At 48.3% G+C, this 20,428-nt stretch overlaps 1 protein-coding gene across 7 annotated transcripts in view; it reads right to left on the minus strand.

Annotated features, from left to right (window-relative positions):
• LOC141072599 (sphingomyelin phosphodiesterase 3-like) overlaps positions 1-20,428 on the minus strand; it is an 844,331-nt gene that overhangs the window by 7,955 nt on the left and 815,948 nt on the right. For all 7 annotated transcript variants that reach the window (XM_073559894.1, XM_073559891.1, XM_073559887.1 and 4 more), the window contains one exon: positions 16,758-16,821. In XM_073559894.1, coding sequence (XP_073415995.1) covers positions 16,758-16,821 — 64 coding nt within the window. The remainder of the gene's footprint in view (positions 1-16,757; positions 16,822-20,428) is intronic.

The following is a 20,428-nucleotide window of genomic DNA, read 5'->3' on the forward strand; positions in this document are numbered from 1 at the left end:
GTGCAGGATCAAATCCACATAGGAGTACATACATTTATTAGTATATGATCATCTGCCTGAAATATAAGGAAAGTATAATATGTTGAATGAAGGGTTAATACTGAAAGGAAAATATAAGTGCGGTTATATAAGAGATTTGTGAATGTTGTTCTGCTAATTGATATGATGTACCAAGAAATTTAGATTTTTATTGAGTATAATCATAATTTTATTATAATGTTTTACATTTTTTCTAGTGTGAAGTTTTACAAATGTGTGTTTTTATAGAAGTGTGTTTTTTAGATGAATTTTAGTGATTTTCGTGATTTTATATTATGTTGATAGTTATGTGTGAATTTTTTTTAAGTGCAATGAGCATCTACCTCACTTCCTGGGGGAGCTAGTATATAAGGAGAATGGAATGTGATGCCAGTGTAACTTTTGCTCCTGAGGAAGTGTACAGTGTGTACACGAAACGCGTAGAGTTTATGGAATAAAAAGAAAGTTATAATCACTGCTTGGTCCTTGGATTAACTCCTTGTGAACTCTGGACTGGAACAGCGCGATCTTGAAAGCCGGACTTCTCTCCTTCCTATATATGCAATTCTAGTGACCGGCTGATTGCTGCAGTTCATCGGATCCTACCCATTTGTGCTTATGGTTGTTGTGTTCCACACAACTGAACCAGGTGAGTGGATCCATATCTGTGAAACGTTTATATCATTGGATAAGACCCTATTGTGCGCTTCTGTCTCCCCCTTTTTTGTAGGTCTCAGACAAAAACATTTTGATGTTTGATGTTTGATAAAGTATCAAGTATCAGGTATCAAACGAAAAAATTTTGATGTTTGAATGAATTAAGTCAAGTATCACACTCATTCTCAACAACTATGCAGTTGCCACTATAGTGTAGTGGTAATGTACTGTGTATAGGATTATAAACAAGGGGTTGTGAGTTCAAATCCTAGCAATGGAACTTCATTTTTAATTTTTATAATTTTTCTTATTATTTTAAACCAAAACTATATTTCATGCAGATACTTCACACCCTTAGGCTATAGAAGATTATTTAACTAGAAATCAGGAGGATAATAAGAATGTCCTATTAAAAGTGGAATGCAGATGGTTCACCGTTAGACTAGAGATTATTTTATTACGAAAGGAAGATAGTAAGAATGTCAGATATTAAAAGAAGCACGATAGGATTTTGTGTGATAATCTGCTAGTTAAAAAAAAATATATATATAAAAATCTGATGTGGGATTAGAACCAACAAATTTCCCATTCCATAAACTAGTTGCTTAACCAGTCAGCCAACAGCTCTACAGGCTGTTTAAGGATCCTTTTTCTTCCCTTATGAAATGATCCACTCAAGTACTGTATCTGAAAAGCATTTTGATGTTTGATTTTTGATAGCAATCAAGTCTCAGACATCAGGCATCAGTTATGAGATTCAGGTATCAGACAGAGTATTTCTGATGTTTGATTTTGATATATGATCATGTCCTAAAATGGACACTGTACAGGACTCCAGCGCTGCAAGGCTGCAGTGCTATGCACTGAGCCACTGTGCTGCCCCTGATGAAGAGGCCTTTTGAGCTCTGAAAGCTTACAAATGCAATTTCTCTGGCCAGCCAACAAAGATATCACTCCCTGAATACTTCTCAACCTTTTTTGGGACATAAGTATTGACATAGATTTTTTTGGCTAACACGGTACCATATTGTACACCATTTATATTAGTTATACATGGCACCTCCATTATTAGCCAACTAAGATACCTGGGTTCTACAGGCCTTATAGCTCAAAGTTTTTGTCCCTTCACCCAGTTGACTCATCCCAGTACAGAATGGGGGGGTAGAATCAATCGCCAAATGCTTTGCAGGCACTAAGAATGGGACATGTCTTGTGTATAAAAACTAGCATATAGGTCAATTTATATTCGGATTTATGACAATGTTGCAACCATTAAGCATGTATTGCCGTCATCAGCATTCGGAAAACCAATCAGTGGATCAATCCACATCCAGCCATTTTCAAAATTCTTGTCCAATCCCTTCATGTGGGGAAAGGGGAGCAACCAGCCAATAATAAAAGGATTCCATATGTTGGAGCACAGGGAAGCCGCAATCCTTTAATTTGCCCCTGTAAGATCGCTTCAGTTTTTAAGAATAAGGCCGGGATCACACAAGATGTTGTATTTATTATTATTATTATAGCGCCATTTATTCCATGGCGCTTTACATGTGAGGAGGGGTATACACACAAGTACAGTAATCTTAAACAATACAAGTCACGACTGGTACAGGATGAGAGAGGACCCTGCCCACGAGGGCTCACAATCTACAAAGGGATGGGTGAGGATACAGTAGGTGAGGGCAGAGCTGGTCGTGCAGCGGTTTGGTGGATCGGTGGTTACTGCAGGTTGTAGTCTTGTCGGAAGAGGTAGGTCTTCAGGTTCTTTTTGAAGGTTTCCATGGTAGGCAAGAGTATGATATGTTGTGGTAGAGAGTTCCAGAGTAGGGGGGATGCGCGGGAGAAGTCTTGTATGCGTTTGGGGGAAGAGGAGATAAGAGGGGAGTACAGAAGGAGAACTTGTGAGGATCGGAGGTTTCGGGCAGGTAAGTACCGGGAGACGAGGTCACAGATGTATGGAGGACTCAGGTTGTGGATGGCTTTGTATATCATGGTTAGGGTTTTGAACTGGAGTCTTTGGGTAATGGGGAGCCAGTGCAGGGATTGATAGAGGGGAGAGGCCAGGGAATAGCGGGGGGACAGGTGGATTAGTCGAGCAGCAGAGTTTAGAATAGATTGGGGGGGTGCGAGAGTGTTAGAGGGGAGGTCACAGAGCAGGAGGCGGGAGATGATGAGGGCATGGACTATGGTTTTTGCAGATTCTTGGTTGAAGAATGTACGGATCCATGAAATATTTTTGAGTTGAAGTCGGCAGGAAGTGGAAAGGGCTTGGATTTGAGGTTTGAAAGAGAGATCAGTGTCAACGATAACCCCGAGACAGCGAGCTTGTGGGACTGGAGATAGTGGGCAGCCGTTTACTTTAATGGATAGGTCCGTTGGGGGGGTCACGTGAGATGGGGAAAGATGATTAATTCTGTTTTGTCCATATTAAGTTTTAGAAATCTAGCGGAGAAGAAGGATGAAATAGCAGACAGACATTGAGGGATTCTGTTTAGTAGGGAGGTGATATCTGGTCCAGAGATGTAGATCTGTGTGTCATCAGCATAGAGGTGATACTGAAAGTCAAGAGATCTATGAGCTGTTCAAGGCCGAAGGTGTAAATGGAGAAGAGCAGGGGCCCTAGGACTGAACCTTGCGGGACTCCGACGGATAGGGGGCGCGGTGAGGAGATGGTGTGCGAGTGGGAGACGCTGAATGACCGGTCTGTTAGGTATGATGCAATCCAAGATATGGCCAAGTCTGTGATATCAAGAGATGAGAGGGTCTGTAGTAATAGGGAATGGTCCACTGTGTCAAAGGCAGAGGACAGGTCCAGGAGGAGGAGGACAGAGTAGTGTTGCTTGGCCTTGGTGGCTAGTAGGTGATTGGTGACCTGAGTTAGGGCAGTTTCATTGGAGTGGTGTGGCCAGAAGCCAGATTGTAATTGGTCAAGGAGGGAGCAAGAAGAGAGGTGGGAGGACAGTTCAAGATGGACGTGTTGTTCCAGTAGTTTTGAGGCATAGGGGAGAAGTGATATAGGGCGATAGCTAAATACAGAGGATGGGTCAAGAGAGGGCTTTTTGAGGACAGGTGTGATTGAGGCATGCTTAAAGCTTGAGGGGGAAACACCAGTTGTTAGTGATAGGTTGAAGAGGTGGGTTAGGGTTGGGATGAAGACTGTGGTGAGGTTTGTGATGAAGTGGAATGGGATTGGGTCAAGTGCACAGGTAGTGAGATGTGATCTTGAGAGTAGAGTGGAGAGTCGATCTTCTGTAATGGTGGAGAAGTTGGTTTTGGAGGAGGATGGCAGGGCAGTTAGGAAGAAGGGCACTGGGGGTTGTTGATCAAGACTGTCTCTGATGTTATCAATCTTCGACTTGAAAAATGAGGCAAAGTCTTCAGCTGAGATGAGTGGAGAGGGAGGAGGTGCTATGGGGAGGAGAGAATTGAAGGTGTTGAATAACTGTTTAGGGTTGTGAGACAGGGAGGATATGAGTGATGAGAAGTAGGTTTGTTTTGCAGCAGCGAGTGTGTCCGTGAAAGTAGTGAGGGACTGTTTGAATGCGATGAAGTCCTCACTCAAGTGGGAGCTTTTCCCTCAGCAGCCCTGGAAGCCTGCCTCAGTTCTTTGTTCAGACTGGTGAGCCAGGGCTGTCTGTTAATTTTGCGAGCTTTGGTATGTTTGAGAGGGGCAACTGATTCCAAAGCTACAGCTATTGTGGCGTTATATAGAGCAGCAGCGGCATCCGCATTGTGTAGGGAACTTATGTCTGTAAGAGGGAGGAGGGATTCAGACAATGAGTGTAGATCGAGGTGTTGAAGATTTTGGCGAGGGTGTGCAAGTTTTTGAGGTGGGGATTGTGGACCTGAGGAGGAGAGGGAAGAGAATGTAAGTAGGTTGTGGCCAGAGAGAGGAAGAGGTGCGTTAGAGAAGCTAGATAGGGAGCAGAGGCGGGTGAAGATGATGTCTAGTGTGTGAGCATCTTTGTGAGTGGCTGCAGAAGACCATTGAGTGAGGCCGAAAGAGGAAGTGAGAGATAGAAGTTTAGTGGCAGCTGAGAGGGAAGTGTCAATGGGGATGTTGAAGTTGCCCAAGATGATAGTGGGGATATCAATGGAAAGGAAATGAAGTAGCTAGGTGGTGAAGTGGTCGAAGAAGGTGGTGGCTGGCTCTAGAGGGTGGTATATGACAGATAGTTGGAGGTTGGAGGAGGAGTAGATGCGCACAGAGTGCACCTCAAAGGAAGGGAGGGTAATAGAGGGTGGCAGTGGGATTGGGGTGAAGGAGCATTTATCTGACAGGAGAAAACCAACTCCTCCACCATGCTTGCTGCTGGGGTGGGGTGTGTGGGAAAGGTGGAATCCACCACATGAGAGGCTGTGTCAGAGGGAATGAGCCAGGTTTCGGTGATGGTGAAGAAGGAAAGTTTGTTAGTAATAAAAAGATCATGGATGAAGGAAAGTTTGTTGCAGACAGAGCGAGCGTTCCACAGAGCTCCCGTTAGTGGGACTGAGGAAGCTGGGGCCGGGCAAATGTGTATAAGGTTGGACTGGTTACAGAAAGTTGTGATTGGGCGTGGATGGGAGGTAGAAATGACTGTGGGAATGTGCTGAGGAGGACCAGGATTGGAGAGATATCGCTGGCAGTGAGGAGGAGCAGAGAGAGTGTTAGCAGGTGGGAGCAGGAGAGAGCATGAGGCGGCTGTCTGTGTTTGGAGACAGAGGATTGTATGTTGAGAAACAGATCTGAGCAAGAGGTGAGATAGATGGGGAGGATTGAAGAAGAGACGAACAGTTCCTTGCTTGGTGTAGGGATTAGAGGGGTTATTAGAAAGTGAAGGATTATAGGGGTCAGAGTGGAAACAAACAGAAACATTGTTTACAGTGACTCTTTCCAGTTACCTTTTGTTCCCTTCTGGGTCAATTCTGGATTAATTCATATATATTTGATAAGGATAGATGTAGCAGAGTTGGATAGGTGACGCAGGTGTTATGGTACTGCAGCACAGGACTGGGGTAGGAGGGGGGAAAACTGACCCTGCACTGCGACTAGGCTGATACCCTACGATGGAATGGGCGACCCATTCCTTGTGAATAGACTCACCGACGATCCTAGGTTAATCTCAAGCGAAGACCTATAGTTAGGGGGAAGGGGGTGCCTGAAAGATCTATGGACTGGGTACAAAAACAGGTCATCTCCTAATAGAAAACAAAGAGAAGGATGCAGAAACAAACTGAAAACAGAAACTAAGACTAGCACAACCAGAGGTCCCCAAACTGCACTAATTAAACACACAGAAGGCAAAGCAAAGCTCCAAGCCAGACTTCAAGTGGATTAACCCTGTTGTCCAGAAAGGAATGGAAGACAGATGCAGGTTAAGAAAGGGTGATACAATTGTGGTACTTGCAGGTACGCAGGATGCAGCGACGAGTCGCGAGATGGTTTGTTGCTTTTTATAATAACGTTTATAGGCCTAGAGGTAACTATCCTCAGTCACAGCCTGACCAACAAAAAGGGGTAACAAGGGCTGCCCTCGCAGGGGCTCTATGCAAGCAAACACAAAACGGGGTAGAACACGACTACGTCCGGCAATAGTCGTCACTATAGGGCCACGGTATGGCCGACTACATGTCCGTAATTATATAGTCAACTTAGCTGTCCAGACGTCCCTCGCCGTTCGGTTTGGTGATCTTTCGGCGTAGTAGTCGCTGGGCACAGTTGCTGAGGCGTTGGCGAAGTCTTCGCGTTCTCCGGCGCGCCGATGACACTGGAGCCCCACAGGCCCCGACGGAGTCCTTGGACGGATGGGCCGCAACCCCCGGACTGGGGCAAGCAGCAGCGATGTGAGGTGGCGGATGACAGGCCACCTGCGCAGCTAACGGCTGCGACGGGGAGTCCGTGGTCAGCAGAGGCTCGGCCCCTGCTGCGGACTGGAGCGGGACAGTGGTGGCTGCCGATGGCACTGTACTTGCCGTGGCCACTGGTGAGAGCTGGACGGCTGCGGGTGGCGGGGAGTGGGCCGTAGCCGCGAGCTGGAACGAGACGGCCGCGGGCGACCGCGGGTAGGCCGCAGCCGCGTACTGAGGTGAGGCGGCAGCGGTCGCGGGTCGAACTGGGGCTGCAGTGGCCACGGGCTGGGCAGCAAGTCTCGGAGGATCGCCTTGGCGCCGTCCCTCTGGAGTCATCAGTGAGCGTCTTCCCTGGCACTGGTAAGTCGCTCTAGCCTTTAGTCGCTCCCGCAGTCTCCTGCTGCCTCTGTCCCGTTGAGCCGACTCATCGTTCCAGGAATTCCCCGCCTCCTTTATATTGGTCCCTCCCCCAGCCCATCTATCTGTCACAACAGTCCGTTCCCGAACTCTGTCCCCCGGTGACAGTTTCCCCCGGAACCCAGGTGACGGTCCCTTTGGTTCCGTCGCGGACACTCTCTCCCACACTCCCCCACCCTGTATGCTCGCCAGTCCTCAGGCGAGAGCTTTAGTAGATTCGAGTTAGTCTTTGGAGACGACAGTTCTTGTCGCCATACGAACTGGTCGTGTTCGTAAAGTTCAGGGGGTTTGCCAGATGTTGACCGCTCGGAGCGTCTAAGTTCGACCGGGGTGGAGCTTTCTGGGGTGGTGGATGGTGGTGGGTTGGTCGATTCTGGCAGGCTAACTGGGTCTGCTGCAATGTCATTACTTGGAGGGCCCACGGATGTGGATGGGAAGTCCTCTTTGTCATCCAGGTCCCAGACCGTTGACGGGGGGTCGGAGACCTGAGTGAACGGCTCGGGTCGCATGGGATCAGTGGACGCACAGGGGCGCAGCATATTTCGGTGCACAGTACGAGTGAGAGGTACACCGTCTCTTTCCGACTGTATTTCATACACAGGCCCGTCGGGGCTTATCCGGCGCAACACTCGGCGTACCGATTGTTGGGAGGTGGTTCTCCTCCCACCGTGGTTCTAACTTGTTTTGGGGGCGTTGATCTAGTACGAGTACCCGATCCCCAGCCTGGAAGTCAATTGGTGGGGGCAGCACTCCCCCCGGGTGTTCTAGATCCTGGAGCTTCATATGGACGATTCGGTGGAGGGTCTGCAGCCGGTGCCGGTGGTTTTGGACCCACGAGGATACTCCGGTCCAGTGTAGAGGTTCCTACGGGTTTAACTCCACTTCCGTGATTCCTTTGCCTTCCTGTCCAAACAGCAATGAGTAGGGGGTGTAACCAGTCACCCGGCGCACCCGGTTATTATATACCCACACCAGCTCAGGGACGTATTCAGGCCAGCGGGCCTTTCGGTCGCTCTTCAAGGTACGCAGCATTTGGATTAGTGTCTGATTGAATCGTTCGCAGGCTCCGTTTCCCTGCGGGTAGTATGGTTGCGCGGGAGGTTCAGCAAACTTCTTCCACAGCAGCGTGCAAGCGTGGATGGTACACTATCTGCTGCAGCCATTGCAAAGTCTTTTGAGCACCAAAGTGAGCCCCCTTCTCATGGGCTTCCTGAGCCAGTTGGCTGAGATGGGTTCCGGGCACGATTACCTGCCATATTGTAGCTGACGTTGTTCATTCCCTTTTTGATGACTAGCTTTTCCCATTGGCGCAGCATCAGCAACATATCCTGGGTCAAAGTCTGTCTCTGTGAGCCAGTGGGCAATTTGCCGGTGGCCACCCATCGGCGCAGGAGTCCAATCTCTCCATCCTCTTGTTGCTGCTGAATCCACTTGTCGAGTGGCTGTTCTAATATTCCCCCTAAGGGTCCCAGATGGGGCGCTTCTTGCGCGTTGGCAGTAAGCACAGCGGTGGTGAGGGTGAACGGCGTCTCTTCCCCTTCTGATTCGTCATCTCAATTCCTCACTGGGGTGGTGTGTCGGATTCTGGTGAGTGCGTCAGCGTGCACGTTTTCAGCTCCCCATTTGTAGATGATCTTGTAGTTGAACTTGGCCATCCAAGCCACCCACCGCTGCTCTAGGGCCCCCAGTTTGGCATTCTCCAAATGGGCTAACGGGTTGTTATCCATTCACACCATGACTTCGGAGCCCGCCATGTACTCTGCAAACCGCTCCGTCATTGCCCACACCACCGCTAGGAGCTCGAGCTTAAAGGAGCTGTAATTGTCTGGGTTGCGTTCGGAGTCGTGCAGCGACCGGCTACCATAGGCGATCACTTTCTCCAAGCCGTCCTGCACCTGTGACAACACAGCTCCTAGTCCCTGGAGGCTCCCATCGGTATGCAGGATGAACGGTAGCAAGAAATCCGCATATGCCAATACCGGGGCGTCTGAGAGTGCAGCTTTGAGATCTTGAAATGCATCCTCTTGCGGTTGTTGCCACTGGACCTTCCGTCCATTCGCCCCGGCTGGAGCCCCCTTCAGCAGGTCCTGCAGGGCTGAGAGTGCAAAATTCTTCACGAACCAACAATAGTAGCCGGCCAACCCCAGGAAGGCCCGCAAGTCTTTCACTGTCTCGGGGGTAGGCCACCCCAGGATGGCAGCAACCTTTTCCAGGGATGGTCTGACACCCTCCGCCGAGACGGTATGCCCCAGATATTCAATTTGGGTGCGGATCAGGTGGCATTTCTGGGGCTTCACCTTTAACCCGTACTTCTGCAGCCGGCGGAGCACCTGCCCCAACCGCCGCAGGTGGTCCTCCAACGTGGCGGAATAGATGATAATATCGCCCAGGTATATCAACATGGCTTCAAAGTTGAGGTCTCCTAGACACCGCTCCATCAACCGCTGGAAGGTTCCTGGGGCGTTGGCCAGCCCGAACGGCATCCGATTAAACTCAAACAGTCCCATGGGAAGGATAAATGCCGTCTTGGCTCTGTCTTCCTCCGGCATCGGCACCTGCCAGTATTCACTGGCCAGGTCTAGAGTTGAGAAGTACGTTGTGTTCCCCAAGGCGGACAGAGATTCTTCTATGCGGGGCAGTGGATACGAGTCTTTGATGGTGCAGGCGTTCAACTTTCGATAGTCCACACAAAAACGCAGAGTGCCATCTTTTTTACAAACCAGGACAATAGGGGCTGCCCAAGGGCTCTGGCTTTCTCGTATGACCCCCTTCCGAAGCATTTGCGCTAATAGAGTTTTCACTTCACGGTATAGCTGCGGTGGTATTTGCCGATATTGCTCCCGGATGGGGGCTGCTCCTGCCGTGGGAATCCCATGCGTGATGGCCATGGTACATCCGAAGTCATCCTCATGACTGGCGAAGACACTGTAATATTGTCCAAGAAGTGTTCATACCGTTACTGCCTGAGGATCTTCGGGTTGCACCTTCAACTGGACCGCGGGGTCCGGCAGCATCTCCTCCAAAGGCCTCACTAGTTTGGCCATCTCGGCCTGCGGCTTCAGGGCGATATCTTGGTCTTCCAGGTTGACACAACGCACCAGGACGGTCCCCTCCCGCACCGTGGCCAGGGAGCGGGCTACCAGTATGCCAGGGTGCAGGCGCTCCGAGTAACATGGTTCCACCTGCACCTCCACGCCCTCCAGTGGCATCGGGGCGTGGATCGGCAGGGCCACCACCATCTGCCCTGGAGGAAGCACGAGCAGGGGAGCCGCCGGCGTGACGACTTTGCCCAGCGCCTCACCCTCAAATAGAGTTGGTTCACTACAATACCCAGAAAGGTTATCAAAATTAGGTCTATTTACTCTAGAAAAGAGAAGACTTAGGGGAGACCTAATATATATGTACAAGTATATCAGAGGGCAATACAGAGATCTCTCCAATGAACTGTTTGTACCAAGTACTGTGACAAGAACAAGGGGACATTCTCTTCATTTGGAGGAAAGACAATTTCTGCACCAGCATAGAAGAGGGTTCTTCACGGTAAGAGCAGTGAGGCTCTGGTATTCTCTTCCTGAGGAAGTGGTTATGGCCAACTCACTGAATGAATTTAAGAAAGAAATGGATGCTTTTCTTGTAACAGTATAGAAGGTTACGAATAACATAATATTATAGGTAGATGGTTGACCCAGTTTAGGGGAAGGAATTTTTTTGTTTAACCAGCCAATGGATAGAATAATTAAAATATACCTTTTATTAATTTTTTTAAAATAAAGTGCAAGGTGCTCAAGTAACGTTAAACACAACAAAGAAGAACGCATAAATGAAAAAAGCTAGTATTGCCCATCGTTACTGAGTATCCCAATTATCAAGCATATTCATTGGGTATTTTAAATCAGTCCAGAACAACGAACCTCTTCCAAAGACATAAAAAATTCTCAAAATAGTCTCTAGGCTTATCATATCATAGCGTTGGCCGTTTTTATTGGAAACCGGTATCATGCCATCAGTATGTTCCCAAATATGGCGTACCCGTTTCCCTCTCCTCATCAGGAGTACTGTATACTACAGGGTACAATACTGCTATACAACATAAAACAGAACCACATAACCTCAGTTATTGCGTTCGCTGCGGGTTCTATGACACATACATAGTATATCAGATAGAAATGTATCAAGTTCTTTTATAGGACACTTGATACATTTCTATCTGATATACTATGTATGTGTCATAGAACCCGCAGCGAACGCAATAACTGAGGTTATGTGGTTCTGTTTTATGTTGTATAGCAGTATTGTACCCTGTAGTATACAGTACTCCTGATGAGGAGAGGGAAACGGGTATGCCATATTTGGGAACATACTGATGGCATGATACCGGTTTCCAATAAAAACGGCCAACGCTATGATATGATAAGCCTAGAGACTATTTTGAGAATTTTTTATGTCTTTGGAAGAGGTTCGTTGTTCTGGACTGATTTAAAATACCCAATGAATATGCTTGATAATTGGGATACTCAGTAACGATGGGCAATACTAGCTTTTTTCATTTATGCGTTCTTCTTTGTTGTGTTTAACGTTACTTGAGCACCTTGCACTTTATTTTAAAAAAATTAATAAAAGGTATATTTTAATTATTCTATCCATTGGCTGGTTAAACAATTTGGGAAGTGGATATCCTAGTGCTGTATATATATAGAAGGAATTTTTTTCCCTATGGAGAAAATTGGCTTCTACTCTGTGGGTTTTTTGAATACCCCAGGATCAACAATGCAGAACAGCTGCACTAAAAATAGGCTGAACTTGATGGACATAAGGTCTTCCTTCAGCCTTCAAAACTATGTTTCCCTCCTGGCACTCCTGGAGCACTCTCGCCTCCCACACCAACCGCTGGAAGACCTGCCCTTGGGCCGTGCGAGAACCCTAGTGGCTCAGAGTCTCTTGTGTGGGCTCATTGAGGAGGAGGTTGCCGAACTCTCGTAGTATGTTCATACCCAGAGTAACCGGATGTTTGCTGTTTGTGTCTCCCTGGGTCAGGACCACTCCCCGGCGGCCGAGTGATTTGCCTCTTAGCGAAATCTGCATCCAGACTACTCTGACGACAGGAATTGGTAGCTGGTTGGCGGCTACCAACTTTATCATGGTCCCCCACTGAGGTCTCACTGCCTCAGGAAAATGCTGCCGAAAATTAATCTCTGGCATGATTGTTACTTGCGATCCCGTATCTACTAGGCATCGTACGGCACGGCCTTCGATCTCTGCCCATACCACTGGGCACCGCGCGGCCAGGTCTTCATGACTTCCTCCTCCCCGTGTGGTGGGCTCCGGCTCCGGGCGGCGTCTCCACGGCTCAGGGTCTTCTGCTCTTCTTGGCCAGCGGGGCGGGTTTCCACTGGAGCGTGGACGCTCTCGGGCGGAGTGCCACAATCGTAACAGGCGAATGGTCACAGGGACCGACTTGGGTGAGGGCCGCGATGGTTCATGCCTCCTTCACCCGGCCCTGGCTGACTCCTTGTGGCCGCTTTCTTGGCTTCGAACAGTTCACCTTTAATACTCTGCATCTCTTGCGTCACCTCTTGTACACAGTGGGGTTCGCTTAGGGCGCTTACGGATGCTTCGATACTCCGAGCCATCCCCACAAGGACCGTCACCTCTTGCTCCTGTTCCCGAACCCCTGCCTCCTTCCCTATTTCTGAAAAGTTCAGATGTGGGTCCACTCGCACCAGCTCTCGCAGAGCCTGTCTTGTCAGGGTGTCTCGTAACCCGGTCACTAATAGGTCACATAATGTTACGTCCACGGTGCCCACACTGACTCCACCCTTTCTTTCAATGGCTAAAAACAGTTCCTGCAAAACTTTCATATACTGGGTCACTGTTTCCCCCTCTTTCTGCACGCGTCTAAACATCTGAGTTCTCACTTCCCCCACATCGGTCGGGTCCCCATAGGCCTCTTCTAAGATCTGTAGCACCCTGACGAAGGTGTTTCGCTGCCCCCAGGGCCTCAACATTATGGTATCTCGGGCTTCCCCATCCAACACCATCAGGGCCACTTCTGCCTCTAGGTCAGGGGTAAGCGGATGCATCCTAAATAATCCACGCATTCACTCCGTCCAATTCCACAGCATAGCATTGCTGCCGGAGAACCTGGGTAGATTGCTTAGCATAGCCCCAAAAGAAATGCTGGGCTGGGGGCCCTCGCTGTCTGCGCTCAGAGACTGCATCCTGCTGACTATGCCAAAATGTGGTACTTGCAGGTATGCAGGATGCAGTGACGAGTCGCAAGACGGTTTGGTGCTTTTATAATAACGTTTATAGGCCTAGAGGTAACTATCCTCAGTCACAGCCTGACCAAAAAAAAGGGGTAACAAGGGTTGCCCTCGCAGGGGCTCTACACAAGCAAACACAAAACGGGGTAGAACACGACTACGTCCGGCAATAGCCGGTCACTATAGGGCCGCGGTATGGCGGACTACGGGTCCGTAATTATATAGACAACTTAGCCGTCCAGACGTCCCTCGCCGTTCGGGTTGGTGGTCTTTCGGCGTAGTAGTCGTTGGGCCCAGTTGCTTAAGCGTTGGCGAAGTCTTCGCGCGCTCCGGCGCGCCAATGACACTGGAGCCCCACAGGCCCCGGCGGAGTCCTTGGACGGATGGGCCGGAACCCCCGGACTAGGGCAAACGGCAACGATGTGGGGTGGCGGATGACAGGCCACCTGCGCAGCTAACGGCTGCGAAGGGGAGTCCGCGGTCAGCAGAGGCTCGGCCCCTGCTGCGGACTGGAGCGGGACAGTGGTGGCCGCCGACGGCACTGTACTTGCCGCGGCCACTGGTGAGAGCTGGGCAGCTGAGGGTGGTGGGGAGCGGGCCACAGCTGCGAGCTGGAACGAGACGGCAGCGGCCGCGGGCGACCGCGGGTAGGCCGCAGCCGCGGGCTCAGGTGAGGCGGCAGCGGCCGCGGGTCGAACTGGGGCCGCAGTGGCCACGGGCTGAGGCGGGGCAGCAAGTCTCGGAGGATCGCCTTGGCACCATCCCTCTGCAGTCTTCAGTGAGCATCTTCCCTGGCACTGGTAAGTCGTTCTAGCCTTTAGTCGCTCCCGCAGTCTCCTGTTGCCTCTGTCCCGGTCTGCTGACTCATCGTTCCGGGAATTCCCCACCTCCTTTATATTGGTCCCTCCCCCAGCCCATCTGTCTGTCACAATGGTCTGTCCCTGAACTCTGTCCTCCGGGGACAGTTTCCCCTGGAACCCAGGTGACGGTCCCCTTGGTTCCGACCCGGACACTCGATGGGGACCCTCTCTCCCACACAATCACCTGACCCAAGACAAATCCAGCACAAGGGGGAAAACAGCCAGAACACTACAAGAAAATTGCTGATAGAATCATAGAATCGTAGAGTTGGAAGCGACCTCCTGGGCCATCTGGTCCAAACCCCTGCTTAAAGCAGGATTCGCTAAATCATCCCAGACAGATATCTGTCCAGCCTCTGTTTGAAGACTTCCATTGAAGTAGAACTCACCACTTCTCGTGGCAGCCTGTTCCACTCATTGATCACTCTAACTGTCAAAAAGTTTTTTTCTAATATCTAATCTGTGTCTCCTCCCATTCAGTTTCATCCCATGATAGTCACAAACTGAACAGATTCTAACAGCAGGAAGAATTAGAGGACACAGGTGGGTGCAGTTTCAAAGCTTTACTCACAGTTTTTGTGTACACAAATACCCGCTTGGCGCTGAGTCCTCCAGGTGAGGGGTCCAGCAAACTCCCAGGCAGATGGAGAACACCTTTCCAGAACTCCCTTCAGTGTGTTCCTTTCTTGGCCATCTCCTTGTGCGTATTTCCTCCCTCCTGTCCAGCACCTTCACAAACAGTGTCCCAAGCCAGCAGACTCTGATCTTGTCAGGAATAACCACTAGGTCCCTGGATCCTATGTGCCTGCCTTTTCAGCGAATAATTGTGGATTTGGCTGTAGCACTTGCAATGCTCAGAGCCTCTGGTTGATCTAGCTGTGTCCGTTGTCCACTCCACTAGTTTTAGGGCCCGTCCCTATACTGCGACCTGATCCCTCCACCCGGCATGGAACGAGCCCCACGGACAGTATGGTCACTGCCCGTGCCTCTAGGATCCTTTCCCTCTTCAGGGAGCTTCCTTCTGTCCCTTTCCTTCCAAGCAGCTCCTCCTGACATGGAGCTGCTTCACACACGTCCTTCCATTTCCTCCCCTCAGGGTTGACTCCCTACTCAACTGTCTTCTCCCGCTCTCATCTTACTAGCTTCACCCCCCCAACACCCTTTAACACCCAGACAGGGTTGAGATAATCCTCCCGTAGGGTACATGCAGAAGCCCTGTGTGTTGGGTGCAGGTGTTAGAGTACTGTCAGGTGACTCCACCTTACCTGGGAAGTGGGATACCACACCTCTGAGTGAGGTGCAGTACCTCTGTGGTGACTGAACCCTCAGGGGTGCCACACACTGATATGTCGGAGGTAGTCCGTGCACGGCGCAGCACCTGTTAATCTAGGGACCCATTGAGAGGTTCACTATGACGTGGCAGTGGGCGTCATACAGTCTGATCAGAATCTTATACTACCTCACATTCAGTGGTGTAAATTTTTGCCTAGTGGTATTAGACCAATGTGTGATTTTTGGATGTGCGCTCAATGTCGTTTTTACTACACGTATAACATATATGCATTCATATACACATTACACACATATACATGCATTATAAAATGACAAAATCATATAAATGTAATTTCTATACAAAATTGAGAGTCCTCAGTAGATCTTTGTTTTTTTTAATGTAATTTATTGAACGATAAAAATGACTAATATAATTCTTCAAGCTGTTATGATTATTGTGATAACAAATTTATATATTTTTTATATTTTAGTGGTTAAAACAATTCAGAACTTCTGAAAAATAAAATAGTTTTTGTGTTGTCATTTTCGGAGACCCACATATTTGTCTTCCACAGTGTAGCCACAACTCATTGGCAGAGATTACGATAGACACATTTGACTTCTCACATTACCTGTGCTGTCCCCATCTAACCCCGACCTACACAACCTCCTCATCCTGCCGATAACCCAATACTGAGCCGCTGCCATATGTGTCCCTATTACTTCACCTGATGTTTGGCACAATAACAGCACTACTTTTACTGGACCTGTGTGAGGCTTGTCTTTTGTGCCAAGCTGATGTTATTTATTGTTTGGATACATTTTAATATTCTGAGCCTAGTTCTGGCACCACAGATATTTGATGATCTTTGCTCTGACATCATGGTCCTGTATGAGGATGGTTCTGGTGCCATAAAGTATTTTTTAAACATAGTTCTCAGTTATTAGAAGGTGTTGGAGCTAAGCCTGTGACCCCTCATGTGGCAGACATATTGAGTCAGATTTACCAATATTGTCTTTGTTGTCAGTGAGTGATGAGCGAGTATACTCATTGCTCGGGTCTCCCCAAGCAAGCTCGGGTGGTCTCCAAGTATTTTGGTGTGCACGGAGATTTAGCTTTCGTCCCCTCAGCTGCATGATTTGCGACTACTAGACAACTTGAATACATGTGTTTGTTAGAGAATTCCCACATGTATTCAGCCTGTCTACAAGTCACAAATCATGCAGCTGAGACTAGGAAAACTAAATCTCTGAGCACACCAAAATACTCGGAGATCACCCGAGCAACGAGTATACTTGCCCATCACTATTGTCACTCACAAAGCTACTTTCAATTTACCAGAGCTGCTAAAAAAAACAAACGTTATGTGGTAATTGGTAGCCATAGGCAAAGGAGGCAGATTACTTCACAGACACTTAATGACACTTAAGCAATGCTTACTTTTGTAGATTGTCAGGGGTGCACACCTCCTCATCATAGAGACCTTCAGGATCCAGCAGCGTTCCTGTGACAGCAGAAATTCATGTACAATATGAGATGGCTGTAATATGAGGCTTAATCTAACATGGCTTCCTTATGCTTGGAAACACTTAATGCGGGCACCCACGATCTGGAACTAGCAGCGCATGTTTGCTGCATCCAGAGTGCTACCGTGTACTGACCGCAGGTTCACTGAACTGTGCAGATTCACTGCATCCAATACATTCTGTTGGTGAAATTTCGGTGGCGGAAACTAGTGTCTCCACAAGAGAAATAGACATGCTGCGGTTTAGAGAGACACGCCACATGTCCGTCTCCACAGGTGTCTAGAAATCTCATCCACTATGCTGTAACATGTGGACGCTGTGGGTTTGACGCTGCATAAATACGCAGTGTCCAACCCCCAGCAACTCTGAATCATGGGCGCGAACCCTCACAATGATGTAAAATTAGCTCAATGATTGACAAAGCAAATCTATTATTTCAGTCCAGTTTGGTCTAGAAACCAAGACTTTCATGCCTGTTCACTTAACACCTTTATGGCTGGGCAATTTTCTTTTTTTTTTTGGAGGGTGGTTGCTTACATAGTGCAGTAAAAATCACCTGACAACATGATTCTCCATTTCAGTACAATTACGGTGACACCAAACTTGTATAGTTTTTATTCTTCTATATTTTAGTGCTCCAAAAAAAAATCACAACTTTGTAAAAAAAAAAAAAAAAAAAAAGTCTGTTTCACCATTTTCTGAGACCCATTATTTTTTATTTTTACTTCAGTGGAGCAATTTGAGGGCTCATGTTTTGCAGAACAGATGACTTTATTGAAGCCATTACACATGACGTTTTGATAAACTTTTTGGTGCGCAAAACTGCGATTCTTGAGTTTCCATTCATGGCTTCGCTTTTATGTTTAACGCATGGGTTAAATAATGTAACATTCTGATAGAAAGGGTTTTCACATGGCGATAAGAGATGTTTATTGTCATATTTCTTTATTTTTTTAAAAGGGTGTGAAGGGGGGATTTAAATTTCTATAATTATTTTATTTCTTTAGAATTTTGTGTAACTTTTTGAAATTATTTTTATTTTATTTTTTAGTCCCTTTTAGTGGACTTGAAATCATTTGAATGCTTATGCTATATACTCCAATACTGGTCTATCGCAGTACTGTATATAACTAAATTCCTGTTCTTTTATGAAACCCTGTCATGGGCTGGATTTCATATAAAAACCAACATGGCGACCATGGGGGCCTTCAGCAGGTTTCTGGCTGCATGGTAACCATTGGCACCCTGTAATCTCATCATAGAGGTGCCAGTTGGTGTTGTGAACACTGCCTAGTTTGCCATTTAAATGCCACTGTCAGTGATGGACAGCAGCATTTACATGGTCAACAGCACAAATTGAAGGTAGCTCCAGCTGTTCCTGTTACAGGCTGTGTAAAACAGACTGCATCTCCCAAATATGGTGTGGGGTCAGTATCTTATCTCGCTCTATACATCTCCAGCAACAATATGATGTATCTTTACTTTATGTCATCGCAAAAAGGTTAAAGGGGTTATGCATCTGTAAGGGGGTTACAGAAGCTGTCCTGAACCCCCAAACGTGTCCCGGTTTAAAGTGTATAAATGTATATATTGTTGTCTCATAATATTGTAAAGATGTGTACAGAATGCTGCTATGTATATCTCTTCCTAAGGTTTGGTATAGAGAAAATGTAGTAGTGATATTAGGCCACTATATGGAGATATAATAGTGTACATAGTATAGGGTTCTAGTTTGATAGAAAGTAAATAGTTAGCATAGGAGGAGTTATCTGAGGTGTAAGGCAGGAATATTTCCAGGTTAGAGTGAGTCAGGGCTCAGCACCCCTCAACGTTTAAGGAAGAGCCCAGCCATCAAGAATCAATGGGCCAACTTAGCTGCAGATAAAGCAGCGGCAGCAGCTACAGAAACTTGGGCTACAGAAGAAGTTACTGCAGCACACCATTGCAGGTCGCTCACCATGTGCAGGTTATTGCCTGGGCTGATGCCCTCAGATCTGGGGCAAAACGGCTGAGGGAACACTCATATGCAATGAGGCTGGCCAGAGAAGATGCTGAAGAGCCTGTGGAAATGGTCCCACCCAGGAACGTGCAGTGTGACAAGGAGAGGAGTGCAGGGAAAGATGAAGTAACGTGTAACGTACAAGCTGTCGATCATGTTTTAACGAATCTGGATGTGCTGCGAAGGCATGAAAGTAAAGTTTTACGTTTTGAGTTGCACCTGGACTCTGTTTATTCAGAAGCAGCCGGAGGTGACCTTAAAGAATGGAGAAAATGCCCTGACGGCACAGGGGACAGAGAGGCAAGTAAGCTGACAATGAAGCATGATTTTTATGTATTGGAAGGCCAGGGCACACAAGGCCAGATAAACTCAGACATGACTACGGCCCTGGCTGATGTCTACACAGCACATATATAAAATGTGTGAGGGGCTGCGACTCACAGAATCCTAACAATGTGTAATGTAAGCCACTGTCTCTGCGCTCCCAATGAATTCATACATAAGACTACTAAGAGAGGTAGAAAGTAAAGTGGTCAGCATTAGTGATGAGCGAACGTGCTCTCATAAGGTGTTATCCACACACGCTCGTGTGTTGAGTGTCTTCGGCATGCACGAATAATATATGTGACTCACCGAGACTGCGAGCCTTGCTGCTGTTTGACAGCCGTAATGTTAGGCGTCGGGTTCCTGCAGCGGCACAGCAGGAATCCAGTGCCTCACATTCAGCAGTCTCCCATTCTCCATCAACCACAGAGGAGCTTGCTCAGCAGCCCCGTCGTTCCCGATGCTCTGCTCAGACCAGCTCTGTGGGACTGGTTGTTGCTGCCACCTCTGGGCCAGCAATAGCAATGCTGGCTGCTCAACAGCAAGCCACTCCAGAGGCTGTCTTTCCGTCGCTCCACTGAGCATGCTCACGAGACGATCTCCCATTGGAGATCGGGAGTCACATGCACAGGTCCTTCTCCAGATCTGATTGGTTCATCTCAGGGATCTGAAAGCTTCCGGAAGGTCCCGGCTATAAAAGGTTTGCATGGCTGCTTGGCCATCCGCTAGTATAGACTCTAGTTGTTACCTGTGTGAATGATGATGGATGCATGGACTTGCAAATGACTCATTAAGATTCCCCTCCCTCTGATATTACGTGTGTGGATAGGAAACTAGTGATAGAGTCAGCGCTAGTCAGTGGCAAGCTACAGGCCACAGTGCATATCATCCACAGTACTAGCATCCGACAGTGTGCCTGCTACTGGGCATTGTCGTACAGCGGCAGTGTCTGTCGCCGCGCTGCAGTCAGCAGTACTTCTTGGCGTCCGTGGTTGCGACGCCACACGAACGGTAGGTCTAGAAGGACACTGATCCTGTGTCTTGGGCCCGAGTCCTGTGACCACATACCGTGCGTGGAATCTGCAGAGACCTGTGAGTTCAACAGGCTCAGCATTTGTGTTTAACGCTTCGGCGCCTCTGTGAAGTAACAGAGTCCGCCCAGTGCACACCAGGTGACGTTCAACCTGCGTGCGTTATACCGCCATATTGGGCATCTGCCATTACATAGCAGCAACGTAACACCTTCTGCACGGTGGACCCTG

The sequence above is a fragment of the Dendrobates tinctorius genome, unplaced genomic scaffold, assembly GCF_039654945.1.
Source record: "Dendrobates tinctorius isolate UK_male_01 unplaced genomic scaffold, ASM3965494v1 ptg000278l, whole genome shotgun sequence".
Taxonomy (NCBI): Eukaryota; Metazoa; Chordata; class Amphibia; order Anura; family Dendrobatidae; genus Dendrobates; species Dendrobates tinctorius.